We start from the raw sequence: 20,303 nt of genomic DNA, 5'->3' as shown, positions 1-20,303 counted from the left end.
CCGCTATCGAAGCATCCTGGGCCTCCATAACACCTCAGCAGTGCCACAGGCTGATTGCCTCCATGCCACGTCGCATTGAAGCAGTCATTTCTGCAAAAGGATTCCCGACCAAGTATTGAGTGCATAACTGAACATAATTATTTGAAGGTTGACTTTTTTTGTATTAAAAACACTTTTCTTTTATTGGTCGGATGAAATATGCTAATTTTTTGAGATAGGAATTTTGGGTTTTCATGAGCTGTATGCCAAAATCATCAGTATTAAAACAATAAAAGACCTGAAATATTTCAGTTGGTGTGCAATGAATCTAAAATATATGAAAGTTTAATTTTTATCATTACATTATGGAAAATAATGAACTTTATCACAATATGCTAATTTTTTGAGAAGGACCTGTATATACAGTGTATCACAAAAGTGAGTACACCCCTCACATTTCTGCAAATATTTCATTATATCTTTTCATGGGACAACACTATAGACATGAAACTTGGATATAACTTAGAGTAGTCAGTGTACAGCTTGTATAGCAGTGTAGATTTACTGTCTTCTGAAAATAACTCAACACACAGCCATTAATGTCTAAATAGCTGGCAACATAAGTGAGTACACCCCACAGTGAACATGTCCAAATTGTGCCCAAATGTGTCGTTGTCCCTCCCTGGTGTCATGTGTCAAGGTCCCAGGTGTAAATGGGGAGCAGGGCAGTTAAATTTGGTGTTTTGGGTACAATTCTCTCATACTGGCCACTGGATATTCAACATGGCACCTCATGGCAAATAACTCTCTGAGGATGTGAGAAATAGAATTGTTGCTCTCCACAAAGATGGCCTGGGCTATAAGAAGATTGCTAACACCCTGAAACTGAGCTACAGCATGGTGGCCAAGGTCATACAGCGGTTTTCCAGGACGGGTTCCACTCGGAACAGGCTTCGCCAGGGTCGACCAAAGAAGTTGAGTCCACGTGTTCGGCGTCATATCCAGAGGTTGGCTTTAAAAAATAGACACATGAGTGCTGCCAGCATTGCTGCAGAGGTTGAAGACGTGGGAGGTCAGCCTGTCAGTGCTCAGACCATACGCCGCACACTGCATCAACTCGGTCTGCATGGTCGTCATCCCAGAAGGAAGCTGACGCACAAGAAAGCCAGCAAACAGTTTGCTGAAAACAAGCAGTCCAAGAACATGGATTACTGGAATGCCCTGTGGTCTGACGAGACCAAGATAAACTTGTTTGGCTCAGATGGTGTCCAGCATGTGTGGCGGCGCCCTGGTGAGAAGTACCAAGACAACTGTATCTTGCCTACAGTCAAGCATGGTGGTGGTAGCATCATGGTCTTGGGCTGCATGAGTGTTGCTGGCACTGGGGAGCTGCAGTTCATTGAGGGAAACATGAATTCCAACATGTACTGTGACATTCTGAAACAGAGCATGATCCCCTCCCTTCGAAAACTGATGGCAGTTTTCCAACAGGATAACGACCCCAAACACAACCTCCAAGATGACAACTGCCTTGCTGAGGAAGCTGAAGGTAAAGGTGATGGACTAAACCCAATTGAGCACCTGTGGTGCATCCTCAAGTGGAAGGTGGAGGAGTTCAAGGTGTCTAACATCCACCAGCTCCGTGATGTCATCATGGAGGAGTGGAAGAGGATTCCAGTAGCAACCTGTGCAGCTCTGGTGAATTCCATGCCCAGGAGGGTTAAGGCAGTGCTGGATAATAATGGTGGTCACACAAAATATTGACACTTTGGGCACAATTTGGACATGTTCACTGTGGGGTGTACTCACTTATGTTGCCAGCTATTTAGACATTAATGGCTGTGTGTTGAGTTATTTTCAGAAGACAGTAAATCTACACTGCTATACAAGTTGTACACTGACTACTCTAAGTTATATCCAAGTTTTATTTCTATAGTGTTGTCCCATGAAAAGATATAATAAAATATTTGCAGAAATGTGAGGGGTGTACTCACTTTTGTGATACACTGTATATATACTGTATATATATACAGTGGAACCTCAGTATACGTCTGCTGTGGTATACTTTGGTATACTTGGTATACGTCCTGTTTGGACACGAAAAATTTTGCTTGGTATACGACCTTTGTTTGGAATACAACTCGCGTGCTAGAACTTGTATGGGTCAAAATGAGTCACGACACCGCACGCTACCCTTGTTTACCTCTCGCGAGACAAAGCAATGAGCGTCATTACGCCAGTTGCTACTAAAGCAATAAGCCACGAGAGGCCGTGCATTACTGTGATTTTAGATTTTAGACGCGAAGCGGAGTGCCTAAAACTTCTTTCCCCGTGCTAAAATCATAACAGTAATGCACGGTCTCGAGTGGCTTATTGCTTTTATAAAATGGCGGTCAACATAAAATATAATAAATACAACAATGTTTAATTCATAAATGTATTTATTGTGTATAAACTTACAATAAAGCATTCTTCCACGACGCAAAATAGTTCGATTAACAGTGTTGCTAGGCAACATGAGGGCGAAAATAACATTAACTTTTTCTATTCAGTGGCGTATTAATATGGAATGATGTGAGGTGGTCCTAGGTGTGCGTTTATTGGGGATTTTACAACGGCTTCGAACGCGGCTCAGCCAATCAGATTTTAGGACCGGAACTATCCGTTTTATAACATTCAGTAAACAACCTGCGCTACAACTCTGTGAATTTTCAGGTACTGTACTACAGGTACTGTAGTCCCGTTAACGGTGTGCCGTGTTGCTAGGCAACATGAGGGCGAACATAACGTTCGAAAACTATTACAATATTTCTTGGACGAAACACCCGCTTAATGATTAAGATTACTGTTTATATTAATCTAAACATTTCCATGTATAGTACATGGCTTAAAATAGTGTTCAACCAAGTTTGTACTTTTTCTTTTCAGTGGCGTATTAATATGGAATGATGTGAGGTGGTCATAGGTGCACGTATATTTGGGATTTTACAACGGCTTTGAACACAGCTCAGCCATCAGATTTTAGGACCGGAACTATCAGTTTTATAAATTATTTTATACAACCCTATCAACGTATAATATGTCAATAACAATAGGATTTTTTTATGGGAACGGATTAATCATTTTCCCTAAATTTGTTTGGTATACGTCCTGTTTGGTATAAGTCCAAGGATCTGGAACGGATTAAGGACGTATACCGAGGTACCACTGTATATATATTTATTTTTTCCCCCGCTTTTTTCCCCCCCAATTTTTATCCCTCCAGTCTAGTCATGTCCAATTATCCTGCATGCGTCCTCTATACTGATTCAACCCTTCACCACTGACTGAGGACCCCTCTCAACTGACATGCGCCCCCTCTGGTATGCACAGTCAGTACAGATAGTGCATTTTTCACCTGCACGAGTCGAGTTCATATACTTGACAGGCACTGTGCATGGAGAGCCACACCCCCATCAGCATTATTCCTCAGCCCTGTGCAGGCGCCATCAGTCAGCCAGCAGGGGCCGCAGTTGCACCAGTTATGAGGACCAACTTTTTACCCCTAACCCTGATCAACAGCCAATCATTGTTCATACTGCCGCCCAGCCAGCCTAGTCGGAGAGGCAGAGCTGATGTTCGATACGATGTATTCGAAACCCCAACTCTGGTGAGCTAGAGTACTTTACCGCTGTGCCACCATTTGTGGTTCTTTTGCGGTTTTTTTCTGGATTTCTGGTTTTTCACTAAGCCCCTGAAAAAGGTCAGTGGTCTGGCCACTCCTGCTTTTTCCTGAGTGTCCTCTATAGCTTTCACTGTGGTTTGGTGGAGTCCTTGAGCCTAAGACATGGTCATGGACATTTTAAACAAGTGGAATCTAGAATTTTCATACGTCAAAGCCTAGTGTTTTACAGGGCAGGTGGAAAGCAAGTCTGATTGTGGTCAATTACTGTGGGGGCAATTACTTTTTCACATTGGTTATATGCATGTTGGAAATCTTTGGTTAATAAATAAATGAAACCACTTTTTACCCAATGGTTTGCCATGCAATACTGGAAGCAATAATTGAACACTGTACTTCAATTATTGAGACACTTACAGTGGCACTAGATGTCAACCTGAATTGGGGTATCGGGCACTGGTCAGTTGCAGTGATCACCAGTGTGTACCGTCCATTACTGATCTCATAATCCAGCTCTTTCATCACCGTTATTCGGCCCTGCAAGCACAAACACATGTTAACACCCACAGCTGTTTACCAGTTCAGCTCATTTACACACACTACCACAAACACTGATGTCAGTGCACATCTGGAAATTATTTACCGTAACAGGATTAATGCTGAAGGTTTGAGCCAAATTGCCAAATGCAATGGCGTAACGCAGAGTCCCATTGAATTCCTCGTCAGGATCTGTGGCAGTAACCGTAGCGATGGTAGCCCCTACCGTGTCTGGACCCTCTGTGAGGATGGTCACGTATTCTTTCGCTGCAAAAGTGGGGGCGTTGTCATTCTCGTCAATGATACGCACACGCACCGTGGTGGTGGTCTGTAAGAAAGAAGGGCTGAGTAAATGATTCACATACTGAATGATTTGCTCACACATGCTAACATACTGACTGATTCGCTGACTGACTCTCCCTGATTCCACGGAAGTTCTAGAGAGGGTCGACAGTAAGTCTACTTAACTACTGATTTACCTACTGACTTACATACTCAGTAAAATGCTCAGTTACTGCCCTAAAAACTAATTGACTCACTCACTACAGGCTTACCACTGAATCATCTACTGATTGACTCACCCACTGACTCATTTACTTACTGTCCAAATGCTTCACTGACCCTCTGTGAAATTCCTACACTGTTAATTCATTCATTCATTGTCTGTTTTACCACTGCTTTATCCTGGTCAGGGTTGTGGTGGGTCTGATTCAATGGATGAAATGTGGGAAACCCCTCAGACAGGTTGCCAGTCCATCATAGGGCACACACACACACACTTAAACATTTGCACACACTCATATTTGGGACAGTTTTCAATGGCCTGCATGTCTTTGGACTTGTGGAAGGAAACCAGAGTACCTGGTGGAAACCAATGAGGACACACAGAAAGGACCCTGGCCGGAAGCAAACTTAGGCCCTTCTTGCTGCCCCTTACACTGTGTAATTAAATCAAAAACAAAAGACACACAAGAACACAATAATACACTAACCATACGTACAATATATGGCCAAAAGTATGTGGACTCCTCTAATGATTGAGTTTAGATGTTTCAGTCAAATTCATTGATAACAAGTGTATAAAATCAATCAATTACATCAAATGTTTCCAACCTTGTGAAAAATATTTGAGGAGGGACTTTGAGTGGTCCATACACTTCAGTTGTCTGCACAAAGCACTGACCTCAACCTCACTGAAGACCTTTGGAATAAAATGGCACACAGGCTTTCCTGTCCAATTGCCAAAGACACAGAAACAGTATAAAAAGCCTTCTACAAAAGAGAAGCTGAATAGGGTGCAACTCCATATTAAAAAAGGTCATGGTCTGGTGTCCACTTATCAAAATCAGAATCAGAATCTTCATTTTCACCAAGTACCAGATGTACAAGGAATTTCTCTTGGTGCAGGTGTCAACATATATTGTATACATCAAATTAAATAGTAGCATCAGACAAGTGTGCAATGGAGATGTACAACAGAGTTCACTGACAAACTTCAAGTTAAAAATTGTGCGATAAGTATTAAATAAAAAAGGTGCATATGTGCGTATGCGCATTCACTGTATGATAAAACCTTGTTCGTTATTTTTTGTTGTATAGAGTTTAATGCTACAGCTAATGGCATCATTCCACATGACCCATAACAACTGACCACAATAATACATTCAGTTATATGTATACACTGTGGCTTCATTTTTCACTGTGTCATCAAGCTAAAGTCAAGATGTTTGACCCAGTTGTCGAATAAGATGAGCAAGACTGTGCAGAGCTCATGCCAAAAGCAGACTGTGGTATTTGCTGTTCCTGTTTGCTTGTACTGCAAAACCAGAAGGAACAAGATTAACTTTGGCGAAGAGTCATGAACTCAAAACTAATGCCAATTTATGTATTTTTAAGACAAATCCTAGTGGTGTAATTTTGTGGCATGGCCTTCTAATTCCTCATGAGTGATTAGGGCGACCTATAGCTGAAAAAGAAGAAGACATCTTTATTTGTCATATATACATGTGTACAGTACAGTGGAAGTCTTTTTCCGCATATCCCAGGTTAAGGAACTTGCTGCCTAGCAGAGCGTGGATTTGAACCGAGAATCTTCCAACTGATAGCCCAAAGTGCTACCAACTAGGCTACCACTGTCCCTTCTGCCAATTAAAAGCTGCTGAACTACGGATGATACTGTCTCTAGTAATCCAAGTTTTGGATTACCATTGGCTTGGAGGCTGTTGTTCAAGAAAAAAAGCTCCTGCTGCTGCTTTTTATTTGTCAGTGTACTTAATAAAAAACCTACGTCTAGCTTTAAGAAGCTGATTTTTGAGCAGGGGCTTCTTTCCTGTGCAGCAGCCTTTAAGCCTATGGCCATTAAAAGCTTGCTCAAATGTCATCCATCAGCTTCCAATTAATGGCATGGTTGCTTTCTTAGACGTTTTTGGATGATATCTGACCATCCAGACAAATTTACTCCCAGCAAAGGGTGACAGTTTTTATAGGGATTTTATTTGAACACCACTGTTCTAAGCACTTTGTACCTAAGTAAGTAGAGCTTTAAGGCTAGTTCACACTACACGATTTTTCGCTGATTTTCGCTCGCCGACTGGTCAGCGCTAGATTTGCCGGCTCGGGAGCAACTCGGCGTTCGCTCAGCAATCAAAACTCGACTCTCAATCGCTATATGTGAACTACCCAACAACTCGATCCGAGCGACTGAGGAGAGATATCTAGCATGTTGAATATCTGGATCAGTCGGTTGCGACTGGCAATGAGTGTGGTGAGGGGGATAATATAGCTTCTATCAGAATACATCGGCACACACGAGCTTTACAATACTTGTGAACTTATTGTCCACGCCAAACCATAATACCAACACTGCATTACAAAAAAATATTTATTAACCTCCAACTTGCTACAGAACAAAACAATCCCTGCTGGTCGCGTTGCCAAATCCACTCTGATTCATTTATTTTTCTCTTTGATTTCACGCTGCATCAGCGCACAAACAACTTTGATCGCTCGCTACTTGTTGAGGTGCATTTTTGTACGTGGTATCATTAAACTCCTCTTCACTTCTTGAATGTGTTTTCGTGACAAAACGTAGTTTGGAAGACCAGAGAAGCTCACCCCCTATCGCCAATCAGTCGACTTGAAAGACTCCCGATTACAAGAGATCCAGTCGTGTAGTGTGAACTGTACAGCAACCTGACGACTTGGAAAGTCGTGTAGTGTGAACTTAGAATTAGTTGAACTGTTAAAGTCTAGGTAAGGTCCTGACAACAGGAAAGCAGCCAGTATTCATACTTTAACCCACTCAGTGCTACGCACTATTGTCTGAAGTTGAGAATTTGCAGATCGAAGTGAAGGGGGCTTTATATCAATTAAACACAGAGCAACTAGTGAAAATAAGTCATCTTCTCCAGATCCCAAAAACATCACAAGAAAAGACAATAGTAAAAACACGGTGCATTCTGATCTCGCAGATCATCAAACATCTTGAAAGCGAGGAGTTAACAGAATTGGAGGATGAGGGCATGGCACAGCTCTTAAATTTGAAGGATATGATAGACAAGGTAAAAGTGGCTAATAAAGGTGAGGATTTAGAAATATCTAAGTGTAATTCTGATGAAGAGCGAGACAAATTAAGAAGAGATCTAGAGGAACTGAAATTCATCGTGCAGCTAAAAGAAACCGAAATGCAAAAGCTAATGAGCAGAACACCCCAGCACAGAGCCAGCGAAGACACCTCTCCAATGGAGAAACCCTTCATCCAAGCCAGTGGTTCACAGAAGATTTTAAGGTTTCGGGGCAAATTGGTGAATCTGGGGCCACTCAGGTGGCGCAGCGGTAAAAACACACGATGGAACCAGAGTTGGGATCTCAAATACATCGTATCGAATCTCAGCTCTGCCTACCGGCTAAGGCTCAGCGGCCACATGAACAACGATTGGCCTGTTGTTCAGATATGGGCGGGACTAAGCCGGATATGACCTGTGCAATTACGACCTCTGCTGGCCGATTGATGGCGCCTGCACAGAGATGAGAAGGGAGTGCTCTCGGGGTGTGTCCTCTCCGTGCACAACGCTGAGCTGCACTGCACCCGTCAAAAGTGCAGGTGATAAAATGCATATGGCATGCTGCCCATGTGTCGGAGGGGGTGTGGGTTAGCTTCGTTCTCTATAATCAGAGCGGGGAGAGGAAGCATGACCCAATCGGGCAATTGGACTCGCTTAACGGGAGAAAATGCATAAAGAAAATTTAAAAAATGGTGAACCTGGGCAGAAAGATAGACTAACTTTCTCCAGTTTAGCACACCAGATTGAGAGTGGTCTCTCAAGGGGATATTCTGAGTCAAAAATAGTGGATGCAATTATTCGCACTATTGTTACAGGCCTCCAGGTGCGGAGTTATCTTGAGGGCAAAACTGATCTCTCCTTGCCCGCGCTTAGAAGAATCACATTATCAGGAGAGAAGTGCGACAGAGCTATAATTCATTCAGTAAATGTACTGTTGTGAAGAGAGGTTGTGTGCTAAACTTTCTGCTCACATATCTACCTGTAGTTTTAAATTGGAAAATATAAGATCTGCTGTCTGAGTTTTCCATTGTAATGCTTGAGGCTCTATCAAATGGTTGCAGGCATGGGTGGACACAGAGAAGTCATCAGTGAATATGTAAATAAAGTCACAGTAAGTTAATGATTAATGGGTGAACTTTAACAGCAGCAGAAGCAGTTACATCCTCTTTTTAAAAGGTTTCCATTACCATGCCTGAGTTCCTTAGTGATGCCAGTGTTGCTGATAAAAATAGGATCACTATCATTGTTATACTGTATATAAAATGCAAAGTGTCTACTTCCATGTCCCAGAGTGCATAGCCAGGCGGGTACTGAGGAATTCTATCTGGAAAGCTCAATGGTTGGAGCCAATTCTGCACCCATAAATATTAAAAATCACAAACAATGAAGTATTATTTACCATCACATTTAGCCACCAGACAACCCGCCAACCATGCCGGTAGTCTTTATGGAAAAATGTATTATTGGGTTGGGTTGTGTCTTAGTATCTGTTGTTGCAACTAGCATCAAACAAAAACAAAGAAACTTTTAGTTTCATCAAACTCGAACTCCACCAATGTTGCTTTTTCGGGTTTTACTGGGTTATGCGAGTGGCCTGGTAACCAGGTGCTCACCGATAAGATCAAACCCAGGCCTGGCTCCAGGGATGAACAGGATTCTCTCTTAGCCCTTTTCCACCAATGTGGAACGGGCTCTGTTCTGGTTTGCGAACTTGATTTTCTGGTGAAGACATGTTGAACCAGTTTAAAATCAAGTTCCAGTCTATGAAATTGCACTCGCAGGTGGCACCAAAGAATACTAAGATTTTTAGCACGAAACATGACATCATCTGTGGGCGTGTCAAGTTGTAGAGGTTTGGGTGCTTTCACATGAGAAGTGGCAAAACCGCTTTGGTGCTCCTGTTCTGTTGTTTCCCTGTTTTGCTTGACGCTGCGCTTCCATCTTTTAGAGTTCACTTGATTGAATTCGTTGATTCCTTTTCAAAGTGCCTCCAATGAGACAAACTGTTTGATATGATGTCGTAAAAGCAACCCAGGCAGTATAAACAATGCTTAATGTGAAAAATAAAGCTTAACGTGGCTTGTCGTACTCAAACAATGACCAATGAATTTAAGCAGTACAGAGCACTTAAAACCAGTAATACCTGAAAGAGAGATTTAAGTGTTCCGATGTCTTTCTTTTGGGACATTAAGCCACGTTTTTTAATTTTATTTTAAGCTGTTCGGACTTGCCCGGTAAAGTCAAGTTTAAAAGTAAACACAAGTTTAAAAGTAAAACCAACACAGTGAGGAAAATACAGCCAAACATAAATATACACTGATCAGCCATAACATTAAAACCACCTCCTTGTTTCTACACACACTGTCCTTTTTATTCCATCTGTTTTTCTGCATGCTTTGTTAGCCCCCTTTCATGCTGTTCTTTAGTGGTTAGGACCCCTATAGGACCACTACAGAGCAGGTATTATTTGGGTGGTGGGTCATTCTCAGCACTGCAGTGACACTGACATGGTGGTGGTGTGTTAGTGTGTGTTGTGCTGGCATGAGTGGATAAGACACAGCAATGCTGATGGAGTTTTTAAACACCTCACTGTCACTGCTGGACTGAGAAAAGTCCACCAACCAAAAATATATCCAGCTAACAGCACCCTCTGGGCAGAGTCCTGTGACCACTGATGAAGATCTCAAAGATGACCAACTCAAACAGCAGCAATAGATGAGCGATCGTCTCTGACTTTACATCTACAAGGTGAACCAACTAGGTAGGAGTGTCAAATAGAGTGGACAGTGAGTGGACATGGTATATAAAAACTCCATCACCGCTGCTGTGTCTGATACACTCATACCAGCACAACACACACTAACACACCACCACCATGTCAGTGTCACTGCAGGGCTGGTAATCATCCACCCCCTAAATAATACCTGCTCTATGGTGGTCCTGGGAGAGTCCTGACCATTGAAGAACTGCATGAAAGTGGGCTAACAAAGCATGCAGAGAAACAGATGGACTACAGTCAGTAATTGTAGAACTACAAAGTGCTTCTATATGGTAAGTGGAGCTGATAAAATGGACAGTGAGTGTAGAAACAAGGAGGTGGTTTTAATGTTATGGCTGATCGGGTGCTTTCATAGTGGAAATGCTTCTTATGTGAATGCACTAGTGAAAGCAACAACTTCTCTACAGTACATTTCTATGTCTTCTTATCACCAATAGTTCATTGATGCTGTAACAACAGCACAAATGCTCACAGGTAATCCATGTGCTCCGTCACCTTATTACTACTCTTTACTTTCGTTGCGCAACGCCCACCTTTCATGACGCAACCTCGGCTCCCATAAACTGGTGGAAACACGTGCCGGTTCTCTAAAATGCACTAAGTTTGAAGAAGCCTGACTGGAACCAGTTCAAGAACCAGAGTTCCCTTGGTGGAAAAGCACTATCTGCTAAGTCAACCATGCTAAGAGCTTTAAACTTTTGGTGGCAAAGCCCTAAAATACATTAAAGTGCTCTTTCAAAGTTATAATCTATAAAGAGGTCTGCAAGAATTATTTGCTTGCTTCATAAATAGCTTCCTTATTGGCAATGATGTTTTAACAGTGTTTATGGAACTTTTGTGAACAATTGAATATTAATACAACACTACTCACATTACACACTGGATTAATATTGTTGTTTTGTTTTGGTGAAACCAGTATGTTCAAATAAAATTTGCATTTCCTGTCATGGTTTGTAGACTCCTAAAGTTCCTGTTTGTCTTGTCTGGCATGTTGGCAGTACCTCAAATTTATAACAGAGCACAGTCAAAACAATGAAACTAAAACCCACCACCTTAGCAATTTGCATATGAAATGGTTTGTGCAAATGACAGCAATCCCTACTATGTGATATGTACACTAAATGGCAAAGTATCCTAGGTTGAGTACAAGTGTTTCAGCCACACCCATTGCTATCAGTTGTGTGCAATCAATGATATTAAATACACTGATCAGCCATAACATAAAAACCACCTCCTTGTTTCTACACACAATGTCCATTTTATCAGCTCCACTTACCATATAGAAGCACTTTGTAGCTCTACAATTACTGACTGTAGTCCATCTATTTCTCTACATACTTTTTTAACCTCCTTTTACTCTGTAATTCAATGGTCAGGACCACCACAGAGTAGGTATTATTTAGGTGATGGATCATTCTCAGCCCTGCAGTGACACTGACATGGTGGTGGTGTGTTAGTGTGTGTTGTGCTGGTATGAGTGGATCAGATACAGCAGCGCTGCTGGAGTTTTGAAATACTGTGTCCAGTCATTGTCCACTCTGTTAGATACTCCTACCTAGTTGGTCCACCTTGAGGATGTAAAGTCAGAGACGATCGCTCATCTATTGCTGCTGTTTGAGTTGGTCATCTTCGAGACCTTCATCAGTGGTCACAGGATGCTGCCCATAGGGAGCTGTCGGCTGGATATTTTTGGTTGGTGGACTATTCTGAGTCCAGCAGTGACAGTGATGTGTTTAAAAACTTTAGCAGCGCTGCTGTGTCTGATCCACTTATACCAGCACAACACACACTAACACACCACCACCATATCAGTGTCAATGCAGTGCTGAGAATGACCCACCACCCAAATAATGCCTGCACCGTAGTGGTCCTGGGAGAGTCCTGACCATTAAAGAACAGAGTAAAAGTAGGTTTAAAACAGTGGAGAAATAGATGTACTACAGTCAGTAATTGTGGAACTACAAAGTGCTTCTTTATGGTAGGTGGAGCTGATAAAATGGACAGTGTGTGTAGAAACACGGAGGTGGTTTTAATGTTATGGCTGATCGGTGTAAAACATATGCTTTGAACATGAACTCCAGTGGCCAGTAGAGTACAAAGCCCTGACCTCAACCCCACTAAACACCTTTGGAATTCACTGATTGGCCCTATTTCACAAATCCTTTTTCGACTACATGGGCACACACGAGTGTCCACATATGTATGGCTATATAGTGTACCCTAGGTTACCTGTAATTCTTTTTAATTGTAATTAGTATGCATGTATGTTAAATAAGAGGATTTAGTAACCACATCTACAAGTCACTTTCACCTTCCCGGGTTTCAGTTCTCTAAATGTACACACAGTAAATAATCCAGTGTTGAATCAAAACCTGAAGTGTCAAACCAACAAAACATCTAATAAATGTGAGGTTTTAGCACTGATAACTAAGGGTGTTTGATCCTGGTTACTGTCTAGTAGAAGTTTTACCTGTGTGTGCGTCAGGTTTTCTTAGGCACTTTAGTTTCCTACTAAATCTTACAGTAAAAATATGCAGAAGGTGGACTGGCTGCTCTAATTTGTCTCCTAATTTATATTATGACATAAAGAGAGAAGTCTATGTCATCGGTTCTCAACCATAGACAACCCCAGTGTTAAAAAAATGTTTATGGGACCCCTTTGACACGGTTATGACATTATTCTTACGCTTTCAGCAGAGATGACAAAAGCAAACTCCACACAGAAAGGACCTAGAATGCTCCACTTGGGAATCAAACCCAGGACCTTCTTGCTGTGAGGCAACAGTGCTACCCACCGAGCCAATGTGTTGTCTTATCTGTTTACATGTACATTTACATTTTCAGCCTTTAGCAGATGCCTTTATCCAAAGCTACTTTATAACTACAGTATACAGTCTGAGCAATTAAGCATACTCAAGGGCCCAACAGCAGAACCAGCAACCTTCTGATTACTAGTCCAGTACCTTAACCACTAGGCTATGGCTTGTCCATCTGTTTGTTTATAATGATTATTATTATTGTTAACAGGAGGCTTTAGTATTATTAAAAATTATACTTATTCTTTGTATATTTATGACACATGACTGGCTATGCCCGAGGCCTATACGTAGATTGGTGTCCTTTTCAGGTGTGTTACTGCTTTGTTTTAGCTGGATCTGCATCTACAACTGAATCTGCATCATTTCTAGTTGCCATCCACTGACGTCTGCACTTTTGAGGTGGGCAAATCAAATGTTTGTCAGTTATCTAAGAGCCAAGTTAGGTTATAGGTAGTTTAAAAAAAGATTGATATAACATCACATGAGATCTTCAGTTTGTGATCATGTGATAATTTTTTTCATCTATCTAAATATATACTGTATGTTTGTTTATCTAGTTATTTATCTATTCCTACATTGTCTGTTTTACCACCGATTTATCCTTTTTAAAATCATGGTGGGTCCAATTCTTTGGGCAAAAGGTAGGAAACATCTTGGACAGGTCGCCAGTCCAACACAGGGAAAACACTTCAACACAAACACTCATACTTGGGGCATTTTTGCATCTCCAGTTAACATGTCTTTGGACTGTGGTAGGAAACCGGAGCAACCAGAGGAAACACGGGACAACTTGTAAACCTAGATCGCTCCACCTGGGAATCAAACTCAGACCCTTTATGCTGTAAGGCAACAGTGCTACCCACCGAGCCAATGTGTTGTCTTATCTGTTTATATTTACATTTGCCTTTATCCAAAGCAACTTACATTATAGTTACAGTATACAGTCTGAGCAATTGAGGGTTAAGGGCCTTGCTCGAGGGGCCAACAGCAGAACCAGCAACCTTCTGATTACTAGTCCAGTACCTTAACCTCTAGGCTATGGCTTGCCCATCTGTTTGTTTATAAAGATTATTATAATTGTTAAAAGGAGGCTTCAGTTTGGTATTATTAAAAAATATACTTAATCTTTGTATTATCATGACACATAGGCCTATAGATTGGCGTCCTGTTCAGGTGTGTTACCACATTGAGCCCAGTGATTCAGAAGAAACTGGACCCATTGAGACCCTGATCAGGATGAAATAGTGGTAAAACGTGAAAAAAAGAAACTAAATGATTAAAAAATACATCACTACTAGAAGTAAAGAGGCCTCAGGGGGCAACTAGACGTGTCAATAAATTGACCTGTGTGTGTGTGTGTTTGTTTGTTTGTTTATTAGGATTTTAATGTCATGTTTTACTTGTTGGTTACATTCAAGACAGGAACAGTAGTCACTCATCATACAAGGTTCATCAGTTCACAAGGTCATATCGAACACAGTCTTGGACAATTTAGCGTCTCCAATTCACCTCACTTGCATGTCTTTGGACTGTGGGAGGGAACCGGAGCACCCAAAGGAAACCCACACACAGACGGGGAGAACATGCAAACTCCACACAGAAACCACCTGGGAATCAAACTCAGACCTTTTATGCTGTAAGGCAACAGTGCTACCCACCGAGCCGATGTGTTGTCTTATCTGTTTATCTGTTTACATTTACATTTTCGGCATTTAGCAGACACTATTATCCAAAGCGACTTACATACAGATACAGTATACAGTCCGAGCAATTGAGGGTTAAGGGCCTTGCTCAAGGGCCCGACAGCAGAACCAGCAACCTTCTGATTACTAGTCCAGTATAATGCTTGTTATTATTGTTAAAAGGAGGCTTTAGTATTGTTAAAAAAAATACTTATTCTTTGTATAATTATGACACATGACTGGCTATGGCTATCTGCGGATTGGCATCCTGTTCAGGTGTGTTACCGCTTTGAGCCCCGGACCCATTGAGACCCTGACCAGGACGAAACGGTGGTGAAAATGAAAAAAGAAACTAAAAGATTAAAAAAATATATCACTACTAGAAGTAAAGAGGCCTCAGGGGGCAACTAGACGTGTCTATAAATTGAGTGTGTGTGTGTGTGTGTGTGTGTGTGTGACAAAAAAGAGCAACTACACGGGCTCCTCCCAAACTTAGCGTCGGATCTGATCTAATCTGCAGTCAGACGCGCTTTACTAAATACGCGCAAAACAGACGCGCAAACAGACGCGCTTCTTGTTCTTCTAGTTCTTCATTCCGGAGTTTCTCTACAAGTTCGACTCATTTCCTCAAACTTCGACTTTGTTTGGATCTTTAACCTGCAGCTCGACGCGGATTAGTGACATTTAAAGAGTTTAAAGTTTAAAGAGAAGAAGTATCGGATGTGGGGAAGCCCTTCAGTATCGATGGAGCTGATCGCGCTGGTTTGGATGTGTTTTCACCTCTTCGCGGCTGTTGGAGGTAATAAAGGCGGTTTAAATAAGAACTGGGATGTGGGGGTAGATGTGGGGTAGATGTGTCAGGGCATGTGTGAACGTGTGGCTGGTGTTTCGGCTGCCTGCAGCGTGAAAATGACAGCATGGCAGCATGGCAGCGCCAACACCTCCGACTAGAACACGCAGTGCTGGAATAACGTGAGAATTGGATTAAAACACTTTAATAGTGTTATAAATCAGCACATATGCGCTTTAATTACAGTTCACACGTGGACCCACTGAGTTAGATTAACACCTACTGCGTGGACGCGTCTGGTAGTGCTAATGTAATTAAAATAACGTGGTAACACTTGCAGTAATATAAATCCAGCTGTTTAGATAAACACTGCATCTCCCAGTGGGCTGCAATTATTTTTTTTCTGGGCATTGAGTTATTGAAATATAGTTCTTAGCTGAATAAAGACAAGAAACCATTAATTAAAGCAGGTATTTCAGTGGCGTAAGGGGGTGGGGGGTGGGTTATCTATATATGTACATAGATAACACATACATTACCATGGTTCATTTGTGCACAAGTCTGGCCTTTCTCCTCTGACCTGTCCTCAACAAAGCATTTCTGCTCATAGAACTGCCTCTCACTGGATGTTTTTCTTTTTATAACCTGCTAGTGATTTCTTGTCTATTTGTGTCAGCTCAAAGGGCTGCTTTTATGCTTATATATGACATGTGTTGAGGGGCCCCAAATTTTCTTTTTGCACTGGGGCCCATGAGCTCCTAGTTATGCCACTGACCTATTTGTCACATTATTATTAAATATTTGCTATAATCATGTTTTAAATTGCGCTGTGCAACAAAATGTGCGTTTTTTAGTAGGTCTAGGGTTAAAGTGGGAAGTTGTTTGGCTCAAATACCCTGTTCTGTTTTGATCTGCGCAACTTGATGCATAAGAGGTTCTTGATTTTCCTTAATTATTTATTTAAGGGACTAAAACAAAGCCATTGAGTTTTTTTCAGATTTTTTTTTTAACTTTTTACAGCTGAATTATGGTAAGAATTACTCTAATTAATACGGGTGGCTCAGTGGGTAGCACTGTAGCAAGGAAGATCCTGGGTTCAATTCCCCAGGTGGGCCGATCTGGGTCCTTTCTGTGTGGAGTTTGCATGTTCTCCCCATGTCTAAGTGGGTTTCCTCCCACAGTACCAAGACATGCAATCAGATTAATTGAAGATACCGTTTCTGTTATGAATGTAAACAAGGTGTGTAAAAAGTGACATTAAAATGCTAATAAATAAATACACTTTTTACAGCTGAATCATGGTAAGAATTACTCTAATAAACCTGAACATCTGGCATAGCCCTGCACACTCTTCCGTATTGATACATAATGAATCGAATCTAGGAGTAAGACTATTTTCACTCAAACCAGTAACCTCTCTGAACTTTTAGGTGATACTGGTAAAGTGGTGCGTGTAATTTTAGACAGCATGATACTTTAATTCATACATATTTAATCTTTTATTTAATTACATGGGCATGGTGGCTCAGTGGGTAGCACTGTCTCCTCACAGCAAGAAGGTCCTGGGTTTGATTCCCCAGGGGGCCGATCTGGGTCCTTTCTGTGTGGAGTTTGCATGTTCTCCCCGTGTCTGTGTGGGTTTCCTCCCACAGTCCAAATACATGCAAATGAGGTGAATTGGCGATACAAAATTGTCCATGACTGTGTTTGACATTGAACTTGTGAACTGATGAACTGAACCGTTTCTGTCGTGAATGTAACCAAAGTGTGTAAAACATGACGTTAAAACCCTAATAAATAAATAAATACTTTATTAAACATGATGTATAATGTTCCTGAACATCTGGCGTAGCCCTGCACGCTCTTCCGCATTGATGCTTAATGAATCGAGTCTACAAGAAAGATTCGAACTATCCGATTCTAAATTCACTCAAACCAGTAACCTATCTGTAATTTTAGGTGATATTGTTTTGATTTTTAATGAATCGAGTCTACGAGTAAGACTATTTAAATGATTCGAACTATCCAATTCTAAATAAACTCAAACCAATAACCTCTCTGAACTTTTAGGTGACACCGTGTTGATTCCTAATGAATGAATCGAGAACTTTTAGGTGATACCGTGTTGATTCTTAATGAATCGATTCTACGAGTAAGACTTTTTAAAATTTAAATGATTCGAATTATCCGATTCTAAATTCACTCAAACCAGTAACCTCTCTGATCTTTTAGGAGTTACTGGTAAAGTGTGGCATGTCATGACACTTTAATACATACATATTAATAATTTATTTAATTACTCAATAATACGTAGCATATTTTAAAACCACCCTTTGTAAACAATGGCACTGAGGCATCTACTGTAATGCTTCATAATGATGTTCTTTAAACCATGTTCATGTTTAACATTATAGTTCCTAATTATATGTACTTATACATAAATTATACAAGTATATCTTTATTTTACCACAAAGACATTTTCATGACTTTTTTTTTTTTTCATAATTTTGCATGTGTGCCGATTCATTTGAATGATTCATAATTTATGATCAAAACGAATCATTTACAACAGAAACGATTCTTTAGCTGATTTATGCTCCCATACTAAAACAGCTGTGAGTCTCAACGCATCTGCAGGTGAATTGAAACATTCAGAACATTCACTGCCAACAGGCACTTAAAAAAAAAAAAAAATTCCCCCTTTTTATCACTCTTAACCCCATTGCGATGTGATTTTTTCCTCTTTGTGGCCCTCTTTGTTAATGTTTGGCACAATGAAGCCAACAGCTGTAATCAATCATAGATAACAAAGAGTTAGGAAGCCATGCCATGCTATTATGCTTTTTACACCCCAAATTGGAAATTGGCCATTTGAGGTTGTTATATGTGTATTTTTGTCACTTATGTTGGGGAAAAAGATTAGGCGATTTAATCATTCAGTTCCAGTTGCAGAAATCATTGAAATCCTAAGACTGTTTGAAATACATATATGCAAACTTGTACTTCCACTGTAAGTACTGTAGAATAGATTGACTGAACCTGAGGAAGGGCAGCTGGTGCTTTCTGTTTGATCCAGCTGGGTTTGGCTGATCACAGGAAGCACAATCAGCTTTTTTTCCCTTTACAAGGTCACAAAAATAAACCAGATTGATTTGCCAATTTCCTTTGAATAGATTTGTGGGCATGAATGTGGTTTGTAGGGTTCATCTATATTGGGTTAGCTTGTGAGAACTTACTTTCAGCTGACAAAAATGCCTTGTTAATGAGAAAGCTCTGAGAATAATGGTCAGACAGTTTTAAGCTGACAGGTAGAATATGGTAGTGTATCTTCAATGAGCAGTTTTTCCATGGTGAGCAGAAAATCATCAGAACCTGACAGGCTAGAATAGAAGAGCACGTCTGTTGGTCAACAATGAGGATATAGTGGGCACAGGCTCACTGAAAATACAATGTTTGCAAAACAAGGCCTGATCTGATGAATATCAATTTTTTTCAGTATAAATAGTACAAATTTAGTATAAATAGTATGTCTGACAGGAGTGTGTCTGATTTTATGCATTCTGCTGCCCCATGATTGACTGATTGAATAATTACATGAGTGAGCAGTTTGCTTTGGTAAAAATGCTAAGTGTGCCTGATTTAAGGCTCAAAATATTGAATAATCAGCAATATTACAAAGACAAATTTATTTTTAGGCAGTTTATTTCCAAAGCATTTGCAGTCACGATAATTATGTATTCACATGTATTGTCAAGGTGTCTTTAAAAGTTCCAAAATCCTTTTATGTCGTTAATAGGATTCAAGTCAGAATATTGACCAGGTCATGCAAGCATCTTCACCTTCTCCTTCAACATATTTCTCAGTTTATTTTGTTTTCTAAACATCTGATTTCTAAGTACAGATATGTGGCTCAGTGGGTAGCACTGTCGCCTCACTGCAAGAAAGTGGGTTTCCTCCCACAGTCAAAAGACATGTGAGTGAGGTGAATTGGAGATACAAAATTACCCATGACTGTGTTTGACAGTAAACTGATTAACCTTGTGTAATGAGTAACTACCGTTTCTGCCATGAATGTAATCAAAGAGTGTAAAACATGACATTAAAATCCTAATAAACAAATAAAACTTACAACCTTTTGGTAACTGTGGCTAAAGGTAATCCTTATAACCACGTCAAGCTCTATAGAAAAACTAGCTAAAAAACAGAGCTTGAGACACTGATTGTTAATGATTTTCACAGTCTGCAGTTTCATTGCACACTGTTAGTAAGAACAAATCATTTTTAGTATGTCAAAAACAAAACATTAAAGCACAAAAAAGTCTTAATAAAAAATACAATTAATTCTTCAAATGGTATATCAAATTTAGTATATACTGCCATCTAGTGTGTGGCTGTATTAAAATTTTCCCTGGTCAGGGTCGGCAGGTCCGGTTCCACTGGGAAACTGTGCTGGATGCCAATTCATTGCAGGGACTTAGCCTCCGTCCCCCGCA

The 20,303-nt window shown here is 40.7% G+C and overlaps 2 protein-coding genes across 2 annotated transcripts in view; one reads left to right on the top strand and one right to left on the bottom strand.

Annotated features, from left to right (window-relative positions):
• cdh23 (cadherin-related 23) overlaps positions 1 to 20,303 on the bottom strand; it is a 399,105-nt gene that overhangs the window by 51,451 nt on the left and 327,351 nt on the right. The window contains exons 37-38 of the mRNA XM_062994943.1: positions 4,284 to 4,505; positions 4,058 to 4,177 (exon numbers count right to left, since the gene is read on the bottom strand). Of these exons, the coding sequence (XP_062851013.1) occupies positions 4,058 to 4,177; positions 4,284 to 4,505 (342 nt within the window). The remainder of the gene's footprint in view (positions 1 to 4,057; positions 4,178 to 4,283; positions 4,506 to 20,303) is intronic.
• vsir (V-set immunoregulatory receptor) overlaps positions 15,769 to 20,303 on the top strand; it is a 29,009-nt gene continuing 24,474 nt past the window's right edge. The window contains exon 1 of the mRNA XM_062994941.1: positions 15,769 to 15,819. Within this exon, the coding sequence (XP_062851011.1) occupies positions 15,789 to 15,819 (31 nt within the window). The 5' untranslated portion in view covers positions 15,769 to 15,788. The remainder of the gene's footprint in view (positions 15,820 to 20,303) is intronic.

The sequence above is a fragment of the Trichomycterus rosablanca genome, chromosome 5 (genome assembly GCF_030014385.1).
Source record: "Trichomycterus rosablanca isolate fTriRos1 chromosome 5, fTriRos1.hap1, whole genome shotgun sequence".
Lineage (NCBI taxonomy): Eukaryota > Metazoa > Chordata > Actinopteri > Siluriformes > Trichomycteridae > Trichomycterus > Trichomycterus rosablanca.
The sequence above is the reverse complement of the archived record's forward strand: the minus strand, read 5'-3'. Positions and strand labels throughout refer to the sequence as shown.